Source organism: Dendrobates tinctorius, unplaced genomic scaffold, assembly GCF_039654945.1.
Source record: "Dendrobates tinctorius isolate UK_male_01 unplaced genomic scaffold, ASM3965494v1 ptg000177l, whole genome shotgun sequence".
Classification (NCBI taxonomy): Eukaryota; Metazoa; Chordata; class Amphibia; order Anura; family Dendrobatidae; genus Dendrobates; species Dendrobates tinctorius.
The window spans coordinates 2,365,352-2,390,321 of record NW_027361844.1 but is presented as its reverse complement, the minus strand read 5'-3'; the positions used below and the strand labels follow the sequence as shown (position 1 = coordinate 2,390,321).

The following is a 24,970-nucleotide window of genomic DNA, read 5'->3' as shown; positions in this document are numbered from 1 at the left end:
TTAAAAGTGGTTTACCTACTCCCAGAAAAGAGAGCCTTTGAGGCCTTGAGGAGCCAGACGATTACACATACTCAACACCTCCTGCCTTAGGTGCTATTGAGCTTTTGCCACTACCAACAGATGCAACACCACCACCATCGGGACCAGCTGGCAACCCCCGCCCACTTCCATGGCGTCTTCCACCATACTTGCTCATTTTTGTGAAAATGTACCCAAAATACCACCAGCTGTATGGTACTGTAAAACAAGGTAGAAGGTGTATTTACTATTGGTGAGAATTTGAATCTCACTATAGATTTGAGGACACAGAACTATTGTCTCTGGCCCAGTAGACATTACACCTCAATGTAACAGACTGAAATTGGATGGCGTATGACAAGGTGTAGGGTGTCTATAGGATTGGTGAGAATTTAGATCTCACTAGAGATTTGAGATCGCTGAGCTATTGTCTCGGGCCCAGTAGAGATTACACCTCAATGTAACAGGCTGAAATTGGATGGTGTATGACATGGTGGAGGGTGTATATAGTATTGGTGAGAATTTGAATCTCACTATAGATTTGAGGACGCAGAACTATTGTCTCTGGCCCAGGAGAGATTACACCTCAATGTAACAGGCTGAAATTGGATGGTGAATGACAAGGTGGAGGGTGTCTATAGGATTGGTGAGATTTTGAATCTCACTATAGATTTGAGGATGCTGACAATGATGCTCTCAGTCCAAGTATGGACGCAGGCAGCCTAATAAGCAGGACTGCTGCACAGTGCACACACAAAAGGGTGGAAAAATGAACCCTTGGTAACTGTGCAGAAAAGAGGAAGAAAAGTATTTTTGCTTTTAAAAAAGCAGTTTGCACAGCAGTGTGCAAACAGCAATGCAGCTATCAGGGAGCCTTATAAGGCAGCCTAATAACCAACAGAGCTGATGCACAAAAATAGAGCCTCCCCTGTCACTGCACACAAAGTGTTGTAAGAAACAGCAAAAGGAAATCAGTGCATAGATGTCCAAGGTATGATAAAATCACAAATCTTTATTAAATAGCACAGGTAGAAAAGCACAAACAATGACAAACAAAGGGTGACACAAGCAGAAGCAGAACTAAGGGATAAACAGTGTCAAAAACCTCACTCTGACCCTTATGAGTAAACACCTGGTGATAAAAATAAATAAGTGTCCAAGTTTAAACACCAAATATATAACAGGCAGACCAGTGAAAAGCTTGGACACTGGTCTGCCTGTTATATATTTGGTGTTTAAACTTGGACACTTAAGGCCCCGTCTCACTAAGCGATCTCGGTAGCGAGATCGCTGCTGAGTCACAACTTTTGTGACGTAACAGCGATCTCACCAGCGAGATCGCTGTGTGTGACAGCGATCAGCGAGCGGCCCCCCTGCTGGTATCGCTGATCGCTGGAAACCTCTGGACATTTCTTTGGTCTCTGGTCTCCCGCTGGCCAGCACGCATCGCTGTGTGTGACAGGCAGGAGACCAGCGATCAGCTGTAAAAAATAAAAAAAATAAAAAATATAGTTATTCTCACCTTCCGACGTCCCGTTCAGCCATCCTGTCTCTCTCCACGCTCCGATCCCAGTGATCCTTTGCACGAATGACCGCGAGACTTCGCGCTCCCGCGAGACCGTGACATCTCGCGGTCATTCGTGCAAAGGAGCACTGGGACCGGAGCGTGGAGAGAGGCAGGATGGCTGAACGGGATGTCGGAAGGTGAGAATAACTATATTTTTTATTTTGATTCTATTTTTTACAGGGATGGCCAGCGATACCGGGCGCTCGGCATCGCTGTGCAGATCGCTGGTGAAGCTGTCTGTGTGACAGCTCACCAGCGATCACATATCGACTTACTAGCGATCCTGACACCTTGATATCGGTGTCGGGATCGCTGGTAAGTCGCTTAGTGTGACGGGGCCTTTATTTATTTTTATCACCAGGTGTTTACTCATGATAAGGGTCAGAGTGAGGTTTTTGACACTGTTTATCCCTTAGCTCTGCTTCTGCTTGTGTCACCCTTTGTCATTGTTTGTGCTTTTTGTCATGATCTCAGTGCGGGTTTGACTCGCACACGTGGGGTTAATGTTTGGAATCAGTGCTGATGACTGGCATTTCTGGGGTTAAAGGTTGTGATCCTGATGCAGGCTTACCTGCACACCTGGGGCTATGATTGTGGCCTCTCCCTGGTTCTGGGGAGGCTTCTTATAGCTTCAGGACGCTCCCATCCCTGTCGGTTGTACTCTTGCCCTTGGCATTGTGTGGTGACCCCTGAGTGTGTTAGTGCTATGTTCTGGTTGCTTGATTCTCTGTGTATGACTCGGTCTGTTCCCTGGATATCGCTTTGGATTCTGCCTGGTACCTCCTATGTCTGTTTGGTTTTGATCTCTGCTTGGCCCTGGTTATCCGCTCTGTCTCATCCCTGGTACTGTACTGTGATCCTGTGTATGACCTTTGGCTTTGTCTGACCTCCCGTCTGTTTGTCCCTCCTGTACTCCGTTTGCCCGTACTGTTGTGACCTCCGTTTTGCCTGACTCTGAGTTGTACTGTCATATCTGAAAGCAGGACGCTAAGCCACGCCCCCTTGCAGTCACATGACCATAGGTCCCGTGCAAGCTTTTTCATTGTCAGTGTCCGCAGGTCCCGTGCCTCCTTACTTTCCAGCGCTGACTGGACCCTGACACTATTAGCTTGTAGCACGCATTGTCACCTCTGCTGCCCTGCTCCCCAGGTAACTCTTAGCACTGCTTCTATACTCAGGACACGCGCACTGGCTCTATGAGCAAGTGTAGTGCGGTGTCTCTGACACTTTTTTACCTGTGCTATTTAAGATTTGTGATTTTATCATACCTTGGACATCTATGCACTGATTTCCTTTTGTTTTTTCTTATTGATTACAGTGTGTCCTACACTGATTTTCCATGGGCTGATCGTGTTGGTTTCCTTTTCATCTGCACCCACACGTAATACAGTCATGGCCAAAAGTTTTGAGAATTACACAAATATTATATTTTCACATGATCTGCTGGCCTCTGGTTTTTATGTGTGTTTGTCAGATGTTTTTATCACATACAGAAATATAATTGCAATCATATTATGAGTAGCAAAAGGATATATTGACAGTTAAAATGAGTTAATGCAGCAAGTCAATATTTGCAGTGTTGACCCTTCTTCAGGACCTCAGTAATTCTCCCTGGCATGCTCTCCAATCAACTTCTGGATCAAATCCTGACTGATAGCAGTCCATTCTTGCAAAATCAATGCTTTTATTTTGTCTGAATTTGAAGGTTTTTGTTTGTCCACCCGTCTCTTGATGATTGACCACAAGTTCTCAATGGGATTAAGATCTGGGGAGTTTCCAGGCCATGGTCCCAAAATCTCTATGTTTTGTTCCCTGAGCCATTTAGTTATCACCTTTGCTTTATGGCAAGGTGCTCCATCATGTTGAAAAAGGCATTGTTGATCGCCAAACTGCTCTTGGTCGGTTGGGAGAAGTTGCTCTTGGAGGACATTCTGGTACCATTCTTTATTCATGGCTGTGTTTTTAGGCAAGACTGAGAGAGAGCCCATTCCCTTGGCTGAGAAGCAACCCCACACATGAATGGTTTCAGGATGCTTGACAGTTGGCATGAGACAAGACTGGTGGTAGCGCTCACCTGGTCTTCTCCGAATAAGCCGTTTTCCAGATGTCCCAAACAATCGAAAAGGGGATTCATCAGAGAAAATGACTTTACCCCAGTCCTCAGCAGTCCACTCCCTGTACCTCTTGCAGAATATCAGTCTGTCCATGATGTTTTTCCTGGAGAGAAGTGGCTTCTTTGCTGCCCTCCTTGAGACCAGGCCTTGCTCCAAGAGTCTCCGCCTCACAGTGCGTGCAGATGCACTCACACCTGCCTGCTGCCATTCCTGAGCAAGCTCTGCACTGCTGGTAGCCCGATCCCGCAGCTGAAACACTTTTAAGAGACGGTCCTGGCGCTTGCTGGTCTTTCTTGGGCGCCCTGCAGCCTTTTTGGCAACAAGGGAACCTCTCTCCTTGAAGTTCTTGATGATGCGATAGATTGTTGACTGAGGTGCAATCTTTCTAGCTGCGAAACTCTTCCCTGTTAGGCCATTTTTGTGCAGTGTAATGATGACTGCACGTGTTTCTTTAGAGATAACCATGGTTAACAGAAGAGAAACAATGATGCCAAGCACCAGCCTCCTTTTAAAGTGTCCAGTGGTGTCATTCTTACTAAAGGTACTGTCACACTTAGGCTACTTTCACACATCAGGTTTTCGGCGTCAGGCGCGATCCGGCGTCGTGCCGGAACGCCGGATCCGGCAAATGTTTCTTAAAACCGAATGTGACGGATCTGGTTTTCTGCCGGATCCGTCTTTTTCTGGACAGACAAAACCGGATCCGTCTCATCCGGTTCATCCTTTTTTCTATCCGTTTTTTCGACGGATTACGCCGGATCCGGTTTTTAAAATTGACCCTTGTGGCCTTCCGAACGGGATTGGCTACTGGAAAACTATATATAGCGTGTTCCTACAGCCCTTCTTTGACAGGTTGTAGAGGAGAAAGTGCAGGTTGGAGAGAAGAGCAAGTTACTGGCGAAGATGGATGTTGTCATTGGAAATATTTTGAAGAATTTGGCGGATTTTACAGCGGAGGCAAATCGTTTGAGGGTGATTGTTCTGGAGAAGGAGAGAGCGAGACAGCAGCGCATCAGGCATCGTAGACGATGTTTGTGGATCCACCCCATCACAGCCAAGAGAATGACGCGTGGGGTCTATTCTACACTATGCATGGACCTTCGACGAAACCCGGATAAATTTTTTGGATATGTTAGGATGAAAATGGAGAATTTTGATTACTTGGTGGAGCGCATTGCACACCTCATAAGAAAAGCGGACACCTATTGCCGCTTCTCTGTTTCACCCGCAGAGCGTCTGATGGTGACTTTAAGGTAAGCCACATTTATTGGATATGATCGCATCAGAGCACACTTTCACTGCAATCTTGTTGGTGGTAATTTGTATCTCCAAGTGTTATAGGTCAGTTTTGGTATGTAATGCTGTGATTTAAAACTAATTTATTGTTTTTTAATTCCCCACAGATTTCTTGCAACTGGAGAATCCCTTTCGTCACTGCATTTCCAGTACAGACTCGGGATTTCCACCATATCTGGAATTGTGAAGTACACATGCCGTGCACTGTGGGACTCCTTAGCTGAAGAGTTTTTACCAGAGCCCACAACAGAGAGGTGGATTGAAATTGCTGACAAGTTTCAACAGATATGTCAGTTTCCAAACTGCTTGGGCGCTGTGGACGGGAAACATATCCGCATTGTAAAGCCAGCTGGATCGGGATCGGAATATTTCAATTACAAGAAATATTTTTCAATTGTCCTCATGGCCATCGCTGACGCGGAATACAAATTTATTGCGGTTGATATTGGGGCCTATGGCCGCTCCAATGACTCTCAAGTTTTCAAACTGTCTGCCATGGGGCGTAAACTGTATGGAAACACCTTCCAGTTCCCACCACCTAGACCGCTGCCGCAAACATCTGGTCCACCTATGCCATTTGTCTGTGTAGGGGATGAAGCCTTCCAGCTGTCAGAACACCTTTTGAAACCGTACTCTAGCAGAGGATTGACAAGACCAAAACGCATTTTTAATTACCGCCTCACAAGAGCAAGAAGAATGGTTGAATGTACCTTTGGTATTCTGACAGCCAAATGGCGGGTCCTATTGACTGCGATCAACCTCAAGACAGAAACTGTGGACGAGGTGATCAAAGCGTGCGTGGTACTCCACAATTTTGTTATCTGCAAGGAACCCATTTCCATTGAGGACACCTCTGAAGAAACCACCTTGCAAGATTACCATGACATTACCACTAGAAGTTCTGTGACGGTTTCAGTAATGAGGGACAATTTTGCACTATACTTTATGTCACCTCAAGGCAGAGTACACTGGCAGGATGACAGAGTGTGAAAGATTTGTGCCCTAACCAAACTTGTGTACCTTCTGGACCAACAGTATATACCTTTGCCAACCAAAGTTGGCTATCTTGTCATGGTCTCTATTTTTAGCTTTAGGCCACAGGTGTGTACCTGGTTGTGTTTTATGCAAAGTATTTCACCTTTTAACAAAAGTTGTGTACATTGTTAGGAAATCACCAACAATAAACACAACTTTTTAGGTGAAATACTTTGCTTCAAACACAACCAGGAACACAACTGTGGCAAAAAGCTAAAATTTACCCACAGTTATATACCTAGTTTTGAATACCATTTCACCTTTTAAATACCCTGTATTTAACCTTTTTTCGCCGCAGAAAGAAATGACAGACAACCAGTGTAAAATAATTTAACTTTTATTGAAAAATGTTTTTTTTAGTAAACTTTTTTAAAATTTTAATAAACTTGTTTAATAAAACTTTGAAACTATAAAACTGAAACCATAAAACTGGTCATTTTTATTTAAATACACACATTATAATTCTGTGTAGTGTGTGGTGGAAATACTGCTGTAGGGGCTGCGGGACACTTCGACACTGGGAGTGTGGAGAGAGGACTGGGATCGTGGTGGGGAAGGAACAGTTAGAAGTGAAGGTGTGGAAAAAACTACAGAATGGGTGGACATGTGGGAAGCAGAAGAGGTGGTGGGTGGTGGAGTGGAGGGTTGGGCAGGGACTGTAGGAGCAGATGATGTTGATGGCAAGTTGTATGGGGAAGGAGTTTGGTACGGGGCAGGTTGCTGGAAGTTGGGAGATGTCTGGTACGGGGCAGGTTGCTGGAAGGGGGAAGGAGTTTGGTACGGGGCAGGTTGCTGGAAGTGGGGAGATGTCTGGTACGGGGCAGGTTGCTGGAAGTGGGGAGATGTCTGGTACGGGGCAGGTTGCTGGAAGTGGGGAGATGTCTGGTACTGGGGAGGTTGCTGGTACTGGGGAGTTTGCAGGTACTGTGGAGGTTGCTGGTACTGGTGAGGTTGCTGGTGCTGGGGAGGTTGCTGGTACTGGTGAGGTTGCTGGTGCTGGGGAGGTTGCTGGTGCTGGGGAGGTGGATGGTGCTGGGGAGGTGGATGGTGCTGGGGAGGTGGATGGTGCTGGGGAGGTGGATGGTGCTGGGGAGGTGGATGGTATGTAATAGGAGGGGGAGGATGGAAAGTGGCTGGAGGTGGATGGTATGTAATAGGAGGGGGAGGATGGAAAGTGGCTGGAGGGGGTGTAGATGTAATAGGAGGGGGAGGATGGAAAGTGGCTGGAGGGGGTGTAGATGTAATAGGAGGGGGAGGATGGAAAGTGGCTGGAGGGGGTGCAGGTGGAGGAACTACTGTGGTGGGAGGAGGAGGAGGTTGGGAGGTAACTTGCTGGAGAGCAGCGTGGCATGAATGCATTACATGCATCTGCTGGGCAGGAGAGAGCGTTTCCATGCGCTCCACAACAGACCTGAAAAAGGTGTGGTTTGGCGAAGATCTTGCTTCTGAATGCATGGTTTGCAGAAGTGTCTTCACCTCCAGAATGCTGGAGTTGATCTGCTGATAGCCTGCGGATATTTGCTCTGACAAGACTTTTAGACAGTTCTGGAAAGATGCATTCAGATGCAAGAACTCTGGCGCATAAGTCTTTTCCTGACCCCTCTGCCGCTGCCGCCCAGTACCCGCAGGTGTACTAGAGGTGGCAGGGGCAGAAGGGTGGGGTAAAGGGAAAGCGATCTCCTCACCAGCAGCTTCATGTAATGTAGGCGGCCACGATGCTCCTGTGCTGGTGGATGGGACAGATGGGTCGAATGTGTGGGAAGGCTGGGAAGGTGCAGATGTACCGGGGCGGTCGAAGTGTCCCTCGGTGCCGGTCTCCTCAGGGATCGCCTCAGAAGGGTCCAATCGTGCCGGCTCCCGAGTGCTGCTCACCGTGCTGTGGAATAAAGAAAAAAAAAAACAATTAAAATACTGACATGGTATGGCCCTGGCTGAAAAAAAAATTTACATATAACATTTTTTTTCACATGTGGTGTGTAATATTTACCTTCTGGTGACCATTGTTTCCCGGAGGAACGACAGGGCTTCTGCGTACTTGTACTTGCTCCTGCGTCCTCCAGATCCACTCGGGGCCCGCATCTCTTTATTGAACTCCTTCTTGAAACGATCTCTCACAGACCGCCACCGATTCACAATTCTGTTCCCTGAAACGAGAAAGGAGTGGTTAGTATACAACATCAGTGTTTCCCAAACTCCAGTCCTCATGGTCCCCAGGGGTCATGTTTTCATGATTTCCATAGTAAATAGAAATCCTGAACACATGATCCGTGGGGACCACGAGGACTGGAGTTCGGGAAACACTGGTTTACATCAAGCAACCGGTACTGTATATACTTACGCTCTTTAATCTGGGCCCGAGCTTCGAGGTCCTCCCAGCGGCCAACAAGGAGCGAACAGATTTCCTCCCAGAGTCGTCGGGTAACGATCAGGTCAGCGTGGCGGCGGTCAGCCATATTCCAGAGCGGCTCCCTTTCTCTGACGAGATCGATGAGGCGGTCCACATCAATCCCTCCATCCTCACCGTTAGAGTCGGGAGCACGCTGTGAAGGCTGTTAAAGAAAAAGACAAAAATAACATAATTAGCCTCCACAAAAGAAATGAAATAAAAAGTGCAAAAAAACAAAGCAAAAATATTTATACTTACACGCTGGTGACCGCCGCATTGCTGTCGCCGACGACCCTGGGAGGCACTGCGAGGACCTCTTGGCCAAGCACCAGATTGGGAAGACTAGAGAAGAAAACAAAAAATGTTATGTCTTTGGATGTAGGCATTTGTTTGCTGTGTGTGGTCTGCAGAACATTGTTTTCTATGTGTTGTGTGTAGTGTGATGTTGTGTTTCTGCGTTTGATGCAAAAAACTTACGAATTGTGAGCCCACTCCAGGTGTCTGTCCACCCCTTCCTTCTTCTTCTGGGAGCTCCTCTTCATCTTGTGATTCCTGTTTTGAAATAAAAGGCAATGAATAGACATATATTACAGAGAAGATGGATTTTGGAAATAAAAACTTACCGTCAAACGCTGACGATGCGAGGGAGGGCTCCCAGAAGATGATGTGCTGTGGTGGCCACACTCCATGCCTGTGGGTGGTGTTCCAGCTGCTGCCATTGCTGCTGCTGCTGCATCTATTGGGCGGCTGTTGAATAAAGAGAAACAAAGGGCCAATGAATATCTTGATATTCAATAGCCCTAGTTTGGAGGAATGGGTTATTTGATAATTACCGTCTCTCATCTGCTGCTGGCCTCCCCTCCTCAGCATGTTCTATTTGCTGCTCCATTTGGGGTGGTGGTGGTGCGGATGGTGCTGCAGTGGTCTCCTGCCTTCTCCTGCGCCTGGTTGCTGTCTTGGGTGGCATGTTGGGTGTGGCTGTGGGTCCCACTGTCTTGCTTTTATATATGTCTTGTGGGCAGAGCTACTGAGCATGCTCAGACCAAAAAACCGGATCCGGCCGACGGATCCGGCTTTTGCCGGATCCGGCGCATTGCGGCGCTCATAGGCTTTCATTGTGTGAAAAAGCCGGACGCGCCGGATCCGGCGTGTCCGGCTTTTTCGACGGAGACAAAAAACGTTACAGTCACCGTTTTTTCCAGACGCCGGATCGCGACACATTGCCGGATCCGGCGAAAACCGGATGAAACGCATGGCCATCCGGCCCGATCTGGCGCAAATGCAAGTCAATGGGGGGGGAAACGGATCCGGCATTGCATTTCGCCGGATCCGGTTTCTGTCAAAAGCGCCGGATCGCGCCTGACGGCGAAAACCTGATGTGTGAAAGAGGCCTTAGCGATGTACCAGCGATCCCGACCAGCGATATGATGTGGTCAGGATCGCTGGTACATCGCTAAGTGGTCGCTAGTGAGCTGCCACACAGGCAGATCTCACCAGCGACATCGCAGGGGACGGGGATCGCTACTTACCTGTCACACCAGGCGACCCTGCGTCCTCCCGCCCGGCTCCACGCATCGCTTGTCTCTCCACAGGAAGCGCCACAGGAAGCTGACGACGAGAAACAGTCCTGAACGTTCTCGCGCGATCAGCGATAACCAGCGGGGGAGCCAGTCGTAGGTAAGTATCAGACACAGAGATATCGCTAGCAATATCGCTATAACGTCACTAGTTATAGCGATATTGCTAGCGATATCTCTTAGTGTGACAGGCCCTTTAATCATGACAGATTGATCTCCAGCCCTGTCCTCATCAACACCCACACCTGTGTTAATGGAGCAATCACTGAAACGATGTTAGCTGATCCTTTTAAGGCAGGGCTGCAATGATGTTGAAATGTGTTTTGGGGGATAAAGTTCATTTTCTAGGCAAATATTGACTTTGCAAGTAATTGTTGTTAAGCTGATCACTCTTTATAACATTCTGGAGTATATGCAAATTGCCATTAGAAAAAATGAAGCAGTAGACTTTGTAAAAATTAATATTTGTGTCATTCTCAAAACTTTTGGCCATGACTGTATATGATGTTATACTGATTCAGCCTTGTGGTCTGTCATTTTTATTTAACACAAAGTGTTGTATTGTAAGTTGAAATCGCTAACAGCAGAAGCAGTTTTTTGGTTCTTCTTCCCTGCCTAACGCTCTCCCTACAGAATCAGCAGCAGCAGCTCTCCCTATGCTAAGATCGGCATAAGTAAGGTGGCGGTTGGTGTTCACGCCCTTTTATAGCCCCTGTGACGCCACACAAAGCCAGCCAATCACTTGCATGCCCTTCTCAAAGATGGTGCTGACCGATGCTATGTCATCGCGTTGCCCACAGTGTGCGTCCTCCATCATTGGCTGAAAAATGGCGCTGGAAGCATCTTTTGAAACGCGACTTTGGCGCTCTGGTCGCCGACCTCATGGCCGACCTCACGCTATGGTCGGGTTTCGTTTCATGAAACCTGACTTCAGCGAAAGTCGGCGACTTTTGAATATGACCGACCCGTTTCACTCAACTCTAGTCAAGAGGAAGATGAGAGATACCATACCTAACAATGCAGATGAGCTGAAGGCTGCTATCAAAGCAACCTGGGCTTCCATAACCCCTCAGCAGTGCCACAGGCTGATCGCCTCCATGCCACGCCACATTGATGCAGTAATTGATGCCAAAGGAGCCCCGATCAAGTATTGAGTGCATTTACTGAACATACATTTCAGTAGGCCAACATTTTGGATTTTTAAAACATTTTTCAAGCTGGTGTTATAAATTATTCTAATTTACTGAGATAATAACTTTTGGGTTTTCATTGGCTGTAAGCCATAATCATCAACATTAACGGATATAAACACTTGAAATAGATCACTCTGTTTGTAATGACTATATAATATAGGTGTTTCACTTTTTGTATTGAAGAACTGATATAAATTAACTTTGATGATATTCTAATTTTGTAAGAAGCATGCTGCAGTGCAGGCGCCACCGCTGTCATCTGCTTGCAGATGGGGATTTTTTTTCTTGAATATATATATATATAATATTCAATATTTAAAACAGGGGGCAGGTCATTGAGGGATCAGGGACCGGTCATAAGCCATATTGATGAATACCTAATCAGAGCACCACATGAAGACCCACGCAGGCTGCACCAGAGCACAAGCATATCATTAGCTCTAAACTGAAAATATAGATTAATCCCCTAATGGCCAGAGTACTTTTGGTTTTGCATTTTCATTTTTTGCTCCCCTTCTTCCCAGAGCCATAACTTTTTTATTTTTCCGACAATATGGCCATGTGAGGGCTTGTTTTTTGCGGGACGAGTTTTGCTTTTGAATGACACCATTGGTTTTAATATATCTTGTATTGGAAAAAAATTCAAAGTGTGGTGAAATTGCAAAAAAAGTGCAATCCCACAGTTATTTTTTGTTTTGCTTTTATACTATGTTCACTAAATGCTAGAACTGACCTGCCATTATAATTCTCCAGGTCATTACAAGCTCATAGATACCAAACATGCCTAGGTTCCTTCTTATCTAAGTGGTGAAGAAAAATTCCAAACTTTGGAAAAAAAAAAAAATTGTTCCATTTTCTGATACCTGTAGCGTCTCCATTTTTCGTGATCTCGGGTCAGGTGAGGGCTTATTTTTTAGGCGCCAAACTGATGTTTTTAATGATACTATTTTGGTGCAGATACAATCTTTTGGTCGCCAGTTATTGCATTTTAATGCAATATCGTAGTGACCAAAAAACGTAATTCAGGCATTTTTACTTTTTTTCTCGCTACACTGTTTAGCTATCAGGTTAATCTTTTTTTTATTTTAATAGGTCGGGCAATTCTGAATGTGGCGATACCAAATATGTGTATGTTTGATTTTTTTTAATTGTTTTATTTTGACTGGGGCGAAGGGGTGATTTGAACTTTTTAAATTTTTTTTTATATTTTTAAAAACATAATTTTTAACTTTTGGCATGCTTCAATAGTCTCCATGGGAGACTAGAAGCGCCTGCAATAGGCTCTGCTACATACAGGCGGTGATCAAATCACAATTATGTAGCAGAATTACTCACTTAATATGTGCGCCGACCACTGGGCGGTGCATATAGCAAGCCACAGTGACAACCACGGAGGTCTCCAGGAGACCTTTGGTTGTCATGCCAACCCATCAGTGACCTGCAATCATTTGATGGGGGTCACTGATGGGCGGATTTCCGGCACGATAGCCGGAAGCGCATGTTAAATGCCCCTGTCAGAGTTTGACAGCTGCATTTAATGGGTTAACAGCAGTGGATGGATCACGATCCCACCTGCGACTGTTCTGGGCATGTCAGCTGTTCAAAACAGCTGATATGTGCCGGTATAGATGTGGGCTCACCGCTGGAGCCCACATCAAAGGGAGGATGTCCGACATCAGCGTACATTTACGCCCGATGTCGGAAAGGGGTTAAACAACAACCACAAGACAGATTTCATCAACCAAAGTATCATTGTAATCAGTATAATGGTGTTGACCTGACACTGTCTGTAGGTTACTGTGCACAACCCTGTGACAGGTCCCCATTAAAACAACAGTTACTCTTTGCGTATTACAAGAAGACACCAAAGCAGTACTATCAGTTTAGATCTTGGCTAGTTGTTTCAGTCCATGCAATTTTTGAATTTGTGAACCTCTTTTACCAAAGTCCATGTGTATTATTCATCCGGTATATATACAGATTCAGACTGGCCCACAGGGAAAAGGTGAATTCGCAATGGGCCACTGTGCAGGAAAAGGCACCCACCCCTTACATATTAACTGCTGTGGGCACAATACACTTGATTTACAAAGGCAGCATCACCTCACTCATTTAACACTCTACCAAGTTAAATATTATTTTATAAAAGTATAGGAAATTTGTGAATGAGAGCAATATAATATTTGCATGTAATTGAATAGAATCAATACTCCCTGTGCGTGTTTGGGTCGTACCTGCCTATCAGAGCCTGACACGTGTCCTTTGCAGATACGGTGGTAGGGCCAATACCACCATAGTAAATGGCAATTTGCTTAATTACATCTGTGCCATTCTTAAACTGTACTTGCATTCCAGCGTTGACAATAGCAAAAGCATTTTCATCTCTCTGGGCTTGTCTGAATGCTGAAATAAATTGCTCCTATGTAAAAACACAAAGAACAAGAAGCATGTATATTGATAAGAAAATAATTATATACACAATGGATAGGAGTAAATACACACCCTAAAAAAGGATTAATTAGATAAATGTTTGCATAAAAAAAGACAACATTAGTACCTAGAGTAGCTCATTGCAAATAAAACTAATTACTGAATTGAAAATGATTGCTATCCAATGCCTGTTGTGAAGTGTAATCCATGTTTGGGGACACTGCAACAGATTACACAAAGTAGGATCGGGCCTGTGTCTTTTTTTGTCTTTACTCTTCATTCAAATTATATACAGGCTTAACAGAGAGGTGGTATTTCAGTTTGGAGCAGGAAAAACTATTCATTAAAGGCAGTTGTAATTGATACTGGGAAGTGAGGGAAGGCAGTTTAAGCACCTATAGTGCTGTCAGAATGCTAATGATGTGGGACAGTCGGCTCAAAAATAGTATACGGCGTTACAGAGCTTTGCAATAGGGACAGATCCTTGATAGATTAGATTGGTATGTGCATCAAAAGTGGTTTTAACTGGTTGTGGCAGGGTCAGCAAGACAATTCTTTCACTCTGGTTTAGGGTGAAATAATAGGCTATCTTTAAAAAGGAGTGTTTTCCAAATGTGAAGTGATTTTACAACTCTTTCCTGGTCTGCTTTAAAAGACATTTTAAAGGAATGATGCAGGTAGTCCATACAACTCAACAAATGTCAATCATTACCAACACCTCTGAGTTACCTGCCTGAGAAAAATGGAGACTTGTCTAGCTTAAGGTTAATCCTATGACTAAGGGTGCCAGACACATGTCAGATTTTAACATGGTTTCCTTGGATGTTCCCCTTCTTAATGGTTTTTGAATAAATTGAAGTTTTATCGTTGGATGGTTGTGCTGAATTTATTCTTCCTTTCTCCTAGCTAAAGGTTAACTAGCCTAAAAATTAACACTTTTAGCCAGTCTTAAAGGGGTGGTACAATACCTAAAACCTTCTTAATACATATCTATATTTTACATCCCAAACACTTTTGTGATGTGCTTTACTAAAAAATTCCCTACCATTCTTCCTATACAGCTAATCCCTAAATGTTTTTTTCACTTCACATCCTATGATGTTTTTTGAGAGGAGTCTCAAATGAGGAGTCATCAGGAGGCTGGTGCTGCACTCACTTTTCCACAGCATCTATCACCCTGCCTTGAAGAAGATGTCATTGGGGATAGTGTTGAGGTCTCTTACCACACTTTCTTTCATAGCTGCCCTCTGAAGGTGTCCTAAGGGTCCCGTCAACGATATGACCCGGTCAGGATCGCTGGTGCATCGCTAAATGGTCGCTAGTGAGCTGCCAAATAGGCAGATCTCACCAGTGACACAGCGATGCTCGGCGGTCATTACTTACCTGTCACACGCAGCGATGATGACGTCTTCCGCCTGCGTCCATGCATCGCTCGTTGGTGCCAGCAGGAAGCTGACAATGAGAAATGGACCAGGACGTTCTCGCGCGATCAGCGATATCCAGCGGGGGAGCCGGTCGGAGGTAAGTGTCACATGTAGCGAGATCGCTAGTGATATCGCTGCTGCATCACAAAACCAGTGACGCTTTAGCGATATCGCTATGTGTAACAGGCCCTTAAATCATTAGAGCTGATAGAAGCCGTGGGAGAAGTGACCAAGGTGCTGGAACTCTGTCTCCATTGCTGCAGCTTCTTACAGTGAAAGGAGACGACATCAAAAGGAAGCATTGATAGAAGCAGGGTGAGTGACATCAGCAAAGCCCCACACCTTCTATCACTGCCCTCAAATGAATCATCATCAGGGGGCAGAGATAGAGTCAGGGTGAGTGACACCAGCACCTCCGCCCACTGGACAATTCATTTGAAGGCAGTGAGAGAACCTTTGTTGTGGTGCTATATACAAGTATATGTGTGATAAATATGTGTTTGTTATAATTGAATTTTCTTTTTTTGTAAGTCAGAGATCATCATTAAAAAAACAAACAAAATAAAAGCAGACCTTTGAAGAATATGGGATAAGAACAGAAATCAAGACCTCTCCAGGTTTTAAAGCAGATGAACCTGTGAAAAATGCTTCATTCAATGGGATTGTCCTGATTCCTGCTGTATTTCAAAGAAAAAAGAAAGAAAATCAAACATTATTACAAGGTTAAAGGTTTGGGAACTGTATCAAAATAGAGAGAGCCATTTTGTCCTTTGAAGTTTAGTTTGTTTGAAAAATATTGCAGAACTGACAATTGTCATATACCAAATCATACCGTAGCATCAATATCACAGTTTGTCCCTCATATTGTGTGAATGGTTCACAAACAATTAATGACTCTATATATAACCTTGAAAACACACTCCTTGTTGAGCCTCACCCCTAAATTACACCACTTTTTTTTACTTTGCTAGTATTTTGGGGAGAAAAAGGTATCAATTCTAATGTAAGTGATCGTCAGAGTGGGAGAAGGGGTGTGTCAGGGGACCTGTTACCTTAGTGTCTGACCCATTCCTTTACTTGGGGGCTGTGGGATTATTAGGGGGATCACCATCAACTTCATCTGCCTAGGGTACCAAAATACCTTGTTCCGGCCATGATGTACACAGGAATGTCATTTTGACATTGTTGTGCATATGATCATTTTATTGGACACTTTTGCTCTGCTTTTACAGGATTATTCTGGGTGGAATCCACGTTGTGCTACAAGTTATTTTTGCAGATAAATCTCAGGCTGATTACAATGAATATGCCTTTTCACATGTGATTTTCAAGAGATATGGACAGTTCCTACTGCTATCTATGTTGTGGAGCAAACTATCCAATCCAAGTCAATGGCCTCAAGAAAAAGAAGAATGGATAGTACAGGCATGTTATGTATTTTTACAGTTTAATGAGTAGGAGGAAGCTAAGAATTTTTTTTCACACGAGAAAGAGAGAGGATGCAATAGGGATTGAAAAACTGACACAAAGGCCGGGGTCACACTGGCGAGGAATACGGACGAGTGAGAGGCGGTAAAAGCGCGCATTACACACGGACAAATTATTCTCTATGGGTCAGCTCCCAACAGCCGCATATTTCTCGGGCGTTTTCTACGGTCCATGCCAATCGCAGCATGCTGCGATTGTCAGCGTACTACGCCCGTAATACGCCAATGCAAGTCTATGGGTGCACAAAAAATACGGATTACACACGGACCACACATGTGACTTGCGAGAAATACGCACCCGGTGTCTTTTAGAAAAGCCGGCAATTCAGTGCGCTATACAGTAAACTCACACTGACAGGTTTAAGAAAGAAAGAAAGAATAGATATATACACACACAGAATACACACTATATATATATATATATATATATATATATATATATATATATATATATATATATACATACATACATACATACATACATACATACATACATACATACACACACATACATGTCATTGAGACACATATATATATTTATATTTCACAGAGTTCTTCATAGCAGAATAGCCGCTAATTAAATTGCCGGCTTCTATCAAATCATTCCCCTACCCGACAAGAAATGACACATGGTTTACATTCAGTAAAGCATTTCATTTCAAGTTTTTTTTTATGTCCTTGACTAATAATTAGATGAGGGTTTTTGTGCAAAATTTGGGAGTTGTAGTTGTTATTTTAAGGGGTTAATTCGTTGTTAAAAAATGCATGGGCTTCCCTTTGCCCTATATTGGTGGCGAGTGGGTTAATCTTACAAAGGGTTAATGTCACCTTTCGATTGTAAGGTGACATTAACCCTTTGTTAGATTAACCCATTCACCACCGCTACAGGGCAATGGGAAGCCCACGCATTTTTTATAAACGAATTAACCCCTTAAAATAACAACTACAACTCCCAAATTTTGCACATAAACCCTCATCTAATTATTAGTCAGGGACATATAAAAAAAAAACATGAAATGAAATGCTTTACTGAATGTAAACCATGTGTCATTTCTTGTAGGGTAGGGGGATGATTTGATAGAAGCCGGCAATTTAATTAGCGGCTATTCTGCTATGAGGAACTCTGTGAAATATAAATATATATGTTTATCTCAATGACTTGTGTGTGTATATATATATATATATAAAGTAATATATATATACACACATATGCATTCTATGTGTCTATATCTATTTCGTTTCTGTTATAAACCCTGTCATAGGGCTCCATTATATGTCCATTTTGCAAGGCGGCGAGAAAATCTCGCCATACGGATTACATACGGATGCAGACATGCGCAAAATACGCAACCACACCTTGCTTGTGGATGACATACGGTGCACTATTTAGGGGTCAGTCATCCGTATTACGCATGCAAACTACGGACCGTATTTTGCGTCGGTTAGTGTGACCCCGGCCAAAGACCGAAAATGGAACCAGCATGCTGAAATAAAAAAACAAGCAAACAAACAAAAAATACACAGACTATTTTAACATATTTTTAACATATGAAAAAAATAAGTCAGAATGCCCCACCCACCCAGGTTACATCTGTAGCTCAGTTTGCATTTTGTAGTATTTAGTGGTCCTAAGACAGCAGATGCTTTACCCCAATTGTCATGCTACCTACCTTTAGATGCCAAGTTTAGCATTGCACCTCCGGTAGCCAGAACAGGATTTAGGTCGCTTGTTGAACCCTTGCTGATGACATGTCCCCCTAGTGACTAAATGTATACATTAGTTTTGTTAGCTACATGCATTGATGTCAAAATCTATGTTTATATTTGCAGCTAATGTAGCCCTCATAGTTTTTAAATATCTTTACAACTTTGAAAACTGAAAAAAGTTACATGTATTGCATACAGCTAATAGATAACATTCTAGATGACTGCAACTAGGTGAAGTTTAGTATGGATTTATTATTGTGTTCAGTGGGAATTGTATCACTTTATCTTTAAAAACACCTGTCACTTGCTAAAACAAAAAAGTTAAATCCTTTGTAAAAATCCCTGATTTCTCCTGAATCTGCCACTCTTTTCCATTTTGTGCTGCATTGTTCCAGATATATGCATATTTCTTTTTTTCAGCACAATATGCGAAATCTCTGCTTGCACTTCAACTGGGCATCTCTTAAAAATATATCTGGGGACATGCACTCATTCCTCCCTACCAGATGCTTCCAATAACAGATCAGAAGTTGCTCTAGCAGTCTCAGACACTGCCAAGCTGTTATTGGCAGTATATAGGAGGGGTAAAAGTGCACACCCCAAAAGAAGGCTTTGATGAAATGCCCAGTTAAACTATGAGCAGAGATTTCCCATACTGCTCTAAAAAAACAACAAATTTGCATATCTCAGCAATAGCACAATGTAGCACAAAGCGGAAAAAGGCAGTAGAATCAGGAAAGCTCAGGGAATTTTACAAGGTATTTAAATCAATTTTTTTGTAGCAAGTGACAAGTGGAGCAACTATCCTCTTTAAAACTAGTTCCTACCTTCCCCAAGCGGAGGCTGTTATGGTAAATATTTATACTTTGCTTTGATTATCATTCAGACAATTTATATATCTTTGATAATTAAATATTTTTAAATTAACTTTATAACGGTTATTCATAAAAGCAATAACACAGGGCATTGTCTCTGATATAGAGTTGTCTTCGAGTCAAGTGTTGCTTGTTACAGAAGCATAGGAAGTTGAACAGAAGTTTCAAGGACTTCAGCAGCATCCATAGTTTATTACCTTTTCATTCCCAATGAAAATACTTTCTTTCCCCAAATAAAATATCTTCTTTTTTAGGTAATGTAAACCCATTGTCACAGGTTTACCATGACAAAGAAGAGCCAGAAGACTGCAGCGTCTGATTTCTCCTACTCCTGCACTAATTAGAAGCACTTCACCTTCATATTAAAAGGTGCAAGTTTATTTTAGCAGTGCAAGGGTTAATCTGCTTAGTTGAGAGCTCTTGGAAGTTTTCCTGCATTAATTCTCAGCTGTTCACTTTTAGCCACTGTCATCTCCTATATAATCTGGGTCCTGGTAAGCTCTCATTGCCAGAGCTAGCTCATGCTGTATCGTTAATAGATAGTGGTAGGAGGTTGTTTGAGAAGGTGATTGGAGGATTTATCTGAAACTGTTGCTAGGTTTTGGGTGTGTGATAATTCCTTTTCTTCTCCTAGTTTGGTCTAACCCCATCCTCCACTGCCTAGTGTAAACCTCTGTTGTTTGTGTGAGTTTATTTGTATGATTGGCATTTTATTTATCCCTGTTCGCATTACCTTGTCAGTCTGGTTGGTGTATTACAGTACACTACTACTCCCCTCTTCCCTGGGTAGAGGAAGGTGCATTCTGAGGGCGGATTCAGGAGCTAAGGCAAGGTACATGGCCCTGGCGTCTTCACCATCAGAAGTAACCTATGGAACAGGGCGAGCTACGGTATCCCCTAACGTTAGGGGCAAGGAGTCCCTAGTCCCGGGATACCCGACAACAGAGTCATGATAGCCATACTCCTTTTCATATCTTTGTATTTGTAATAAAAACTTGTGACTGGGCAGCTGAGATCAGACAAGCCTGTACACTAACAGACATTGGTTGTGTGTCCTTGTCTCCGATCGATTGACTCTCTGATTTGATCAAAACTGGCAAACGTGTGAATCATTTTGAGTTTCTCCTAAAGCTTTCCATACAGGTATCCACATCTCCACATCAAGGCTATTTGAAAACGAGCTGGGGAATCTGACATCCACTTCCACTCAGACGCCAGCAAGATAGAAGTAGGGTAATGCTATGGGCTGGTGTTATTAGCTGGCTGTTTTTGGATTGAAGATAGACTCAAAATCAACTCTCAAACCTACTGCTAGTTTCTAGAAGACATTTTCTTCAAGCAGTGCTACAGGAAAAAAAATCTTCATCTTTCAAGAAAACAATGATTTTTGTGCAGGACAAAGCTCCAGCGCACCATTGAAGTCTCCACTGTTCGGCTGCCAGTAAAGGCCTCAAAGATGAAAGAATAAAACCATGGCCCCTTCCTCACCTGAACTATACCCTATTGAGAGCTTGTGGACTCTTCTTAAATGTAAGACTTACGGTCAAGGGCAACAGTGACTGGTCTGAAACAGTGTCTGTTGTTTGTTGTTGATCATCAACAAGTTAAAAAACTGACAGACTCCATGGATGGAGCTCATGACTGTTATTGAAAAGAAGGGTGACTATAGAGCTCACCGATATTTTTTGAAATGTCGGAAAAATATTTTTGTATACTTTGAGTCATGTGGTTATTATTCCCCTTTTAGCAGATGAAAATAAACAACTGAGATGGGAAAATTTACGTCTGTCATTTAGTTGCATAAATAAGCCTGCATATTCTTCTGAGAAAGGCATAACCTTACTTTTATTTTCTTAATAAACCTGAATTGAGAATATTTAACAGTTAAATTAACCAAAAGCACTGCAGTTGTTAAATAATAAAATTCATTGAAAATACAACTTGCTAATAATTGTGCACACAGTGTATGACAGACAGCACTGGTGAGACCTGGTGATTCTCTGCCACTGTTCACACTAGGCATGAATCTGGGATTTGTTTCCATAATGAGAGACCCCTCTCCATAACAGATTTGGCTTGAAAAAGGCATGTGTATGCCAAAACATCTGTTTTTCATTAGGGTCATTTTTGTATTTTGTATAGTGGTGGTTCTAGCTTCATTTTTCATATGAATATTGGGTAATAAACCTATCATTTGATTTCCAAAGACTTGTTTTTTTTTGTTATTATTCAGAATTTTCTTCAGAGCACCATAATCCATCAACAGTTTGACCCCCCTTATATTCTATATATTGATAGACAGCACTGTCACTATACGTACCGCCATGCTTCTGATCTGCTCTCCAGCCAATGTGCTTAGCTGTTGTAATAATGCTTGAAATATCTTGGATTTATCTTGTGGTAACTTAGAGACTTTCTTCAGCAAGATCTGTTTAACTTGAGACAAGCTAACAGCAGCTCCAATTACAAGTCCTGTAATGAATGTGTATTCATGTTACTTTTGAAATGGATCCCATCACACATTATTTTACCCTTCCTGAATGGGTGATTTCTATCCAATAGATGCTACTGCACAGGCGCAGCCACAGGCGCCATTTTGATTAAGATAACTTGTACTTTTTGCCAACAAAATGTCTAAATAAAATGAATATATGCATATCATTCACCGTATCATGATACAGCGCAGGCACACCACAGGCGTTGGCATGATGAGTGTTTTTTTTTTTTAAACAATACTATATATAGTATGTAAATAGGAAGCATGTCAGTGAGGGATCAATGACCTGTCATAAGCCATACTGATGAATGTATGTAAGCAGAGCACCACATGAAGCCCCAACCATAGCCCCACTCACAGGCCGCCCTGCCCACAACCCGCCCTGGAGCACCAGAATCTCATTAACTGAAAACTATAAATAAAGATTTCTCAACAACCACAAGACGGATTTCATCACCAGGTATAACTGTAATCAGTATAACGGCGCTGATCTGACACTGTCTGTAGGTTACTGTGCACAATCCTGCTGACAGGTTCCCTTTAAAAATGTTGCACTGCTTCAGTTTTATAAGTTTTGCCCTTTCAAAGGGAAACTTATTGTTTCAGCTACAGATTAAATTAGTTTTCTTGTTACATGTATCTTTAAACTGACAGTTTTTTTCATATCACAATCTTTATTAAAAGAAACACTCACATTCCAATTTTTATGGGCTAAACCTGTGTGAACAATGTTTTTATTGATGGAATAATCTTTACATTTTATCTGAAGTGTTGGATCAAGTTCCCCCCTTTTTATAGTGCTTTAAAGAAAGCACTATCTTGTAATCCGAACGCTGCTAACTAATTCTTCTTCTTCTGCTGCTTCTTCTTATTATAGTGCTTGAAAAACCACTATATTGTAATCCGAACGCTGCTAACTTCTTATTATTATTATTCAGTTGATTTCCGCAATTAATGCGGCCCGAACCGCTACACGCACAGACTCCGTTGAGGTGTCGTTTCGAAGCCAGCGTCCATGAGAGGTGTGCTAAGTATTTTTTGGATTTGTAGTTTTTGCACAATTTGCGTTTGAAAAAAAATGTTCCCGTCATTGGAATGCGCTCAATGCTTTTCAACAGGAAAATGTTGCCACAGTCAAAACATGCCCTGAGGCGATTGAAATGGCAGTTAAACTCATTGATATGCCCAGGCAGACCCAGTTACTATGCCAACGCCTACGAATGTCACATGACCTCTCCAGGACACAGTTACTAGCAGATAATATCAGCTCTTAAAGCGAAACCCACAGCACAAATGCAAATCTAGCTTCATCACGTGATGCATGCCCCTGAGAGAGAATGTCCGCCTAAGTGGATTTAGAAGCCCAGTAGGCAAAACTAGCTCTTAAACGGTCGATGCGCCAAAGTGGTTCTTAAAGGGCAGGCGCGCCAAAGTGATTCTTAAAGGGCCGGCGCACCAAATCGAAAGCTGAGTGACCCTAGGCTCCAAATCGGAGGATGACACCCCAGCCTCCAAATCGGAGGCTGATCGACCCTGGCCTACAAATCAGAGGTTGAGCCACCCTGGCCTCCAAAATCGGACCCAGAGTGGCCCCGCTCACCAAATCGAACCCAGAGTGGCCCACCCACCAAATCGGACCCAGAGTGGCCCCGCCCACCAAATCGGACCCAGAGTGGCCCCGCCCACGAAATCGGACCCTGAGGGCCCTGCCCACGAAATCGGACCCAGAGAGGCCCCGCCCACCAAATCGGAGTCAGAGTGGCCCCGCCCACCAAATCGGACCCTGAGGGGCCCCCGCCCACCAAATCAGACCCTGAAGGCCCCGCCTACCAAATCGGACCCAGAGTGGCCCCGCCCACCAAATCGGACCCTGAGTGGCCCCGCCCACCAAATCGGACCCTAAGGGTTCTCACCCACAAAATCGGACCCAGAGTGGCCCCGCCCACCAAATCGGACCCAGAGTGGCCCCGCCCACCAAATCGGACCCAGAGTGGCCCCGCCCACCAAATAGGACCCAGAGTGTCCCCGTCCACCAAATCGGACCCTGAAGGGCCCCACCCACCAAATTAGACCCTGAGGGGCCCCGCCAACCAAATCGAACCCTGAGGAGCCCCGCCTACCAAATCAGACCCAGAGGGGCCCTGCCCACCAAATTGGACCCTGAGGGGTCCCGCCCAACAAATAAGACCCTGAGGGGCCCCGCCCACCAATTTGGACCCTGAGGGGCCCCACCCACCAAATGAGACCATAAGGGACCCCGCCCACCTAATCAGACCCAGAGTGGCCCCGCCCACCAAATCACACCCTGGGGGCCCCGCCCACCAAATCAGACCCAGAGGGGCCTCACCCACCAAATCAGACCCTGAGGGGTCCCGCCCACCAAATAAGACCCTGAGGGGCCCAGCCCACCAAATCGGACCCTGAGGGGCCCGCCCACAAAATTGGACCCTGAGGGGCCCCACCCACAAAATCGGACCCTGAGTGATCCTGTCCACCAATTCAAGCCCTGAGGAGCCCAGGCCACCGAATCGGATCCTGAGGGGCCCCACCCACCAAATCAGACCCTGAGGGGCCCCACAGGCCAAAGTGGCCCCCGAGAGGCATCCACAGTTAAAACGGATCCTGAGTTGAAAGTCTTGCAGGGGCAGCAGGCAAGTCTCTCTTAACCCCTTCCTGACATCCGACGTACTATCCCGTCCATGGGAGCCGGGCCCTTATGCCCATGGATGGGATAGTACGTCTACCGCGATCAGCGGCGCCCACGTGGTGAGCGCTGCTGATCGCGGCCGGGTGTCAGCTGATTATCACAGCTGACACCCGGCACAATGTGTCAGGGGCGGTCACGGACCGCCCCCGACACATTAACCCCTTGCACACCGCGATCAAACATGATTGCGGTGTACCGGGGGTTAAAGGGAAGCATCGGCAGGGAGGGGGCTCCCTCCGTGCTTCCCTGAGCCCCCCCATGGCAGCGCAATGTGCAGCGCTGCTGCCGGGGGCTCTTTTCCTGCAGGCCCCCAAATCCAAGATGGTGACGGGGGCCGTCGGGGGCCTGCAGGAAGCTGGCTTCCTCAGTGCCTGCAAAGCGCAGGCATGAGGAAGCCTTGCGCACTGCCTGTGACAGATCGCTGATCTGTCACAGTGATCTGTGATGTGACAGATCAGCGATCTGTCACAGAACAGTGATGTCCCACCTGGGACTATTTAATAAAGTAAAAAAAAAAAAATAAAATAAAGTGTTAAAATAATTTAAAAAAAAAAAATCACCAAATAAATTACAAAAAAAAAAAAATATTCCTCCAAATAAATCCAGTTTTTGAAAAAAAAAAACAAAAAACAATAAAAGTACACATATTAGGTATCG

The 24,970-nt window shown here is 44.3% G+C and overlaps 1 protein-coding gene and 1 long non-coding RNA gene across 10 annotated transcripts in view; one reads left to right on the top strand and one right to left on the bottom strand.

Moving 5' to 3' along the window:
* Positions 1–21,381, top strand: part of LOC141054225 (uncharacterized) — a 140,436-nt gene extending 119,055 nt beyond the window's left edge. Inside the window, exon 4 of the long non-coding RNA XR_012221383.1 lies at positions 20,241–21,381. This is a non-coding gene — a long non-coding RNA (uncharacterized lncRNA). The remainder of the gene's footprint in view (positions 1–20,240) is intronic.
* LOC141054222 (aldehyde oxidase 1-like) overlaps positions 1–24,970 on the bottom strand; it is a 409,838-nt gene that overhangs the window by 191,052 nt on the left and 193,816 nt on the right. For all 9 annotated transcript variants that reach the window (XM_073551460.1, XM_073551462.1, XM_073551454.1 and 6 more), the window contains 4 exons: positions 21,430–21,581; positions 18,198–18,291; positions 15,614–15,717; positions 13,421–13,605 (listed from right to left, as the gene is read on the bottom strand). In XM_073551460.1, coding sequence (XP_073407561.1) covers positions 13,421–13,605; positions 15,614–15,717; positions 18,198–18,291; positions 21,430–21,581 — 535 coding nt within the window. The remainder of the gene's footprint in view (positions 1–13,420; positions 13,606–15,613; positions 15,718–18,197; positions 18,292–21,429; positions 21,582–24,970) is intronic.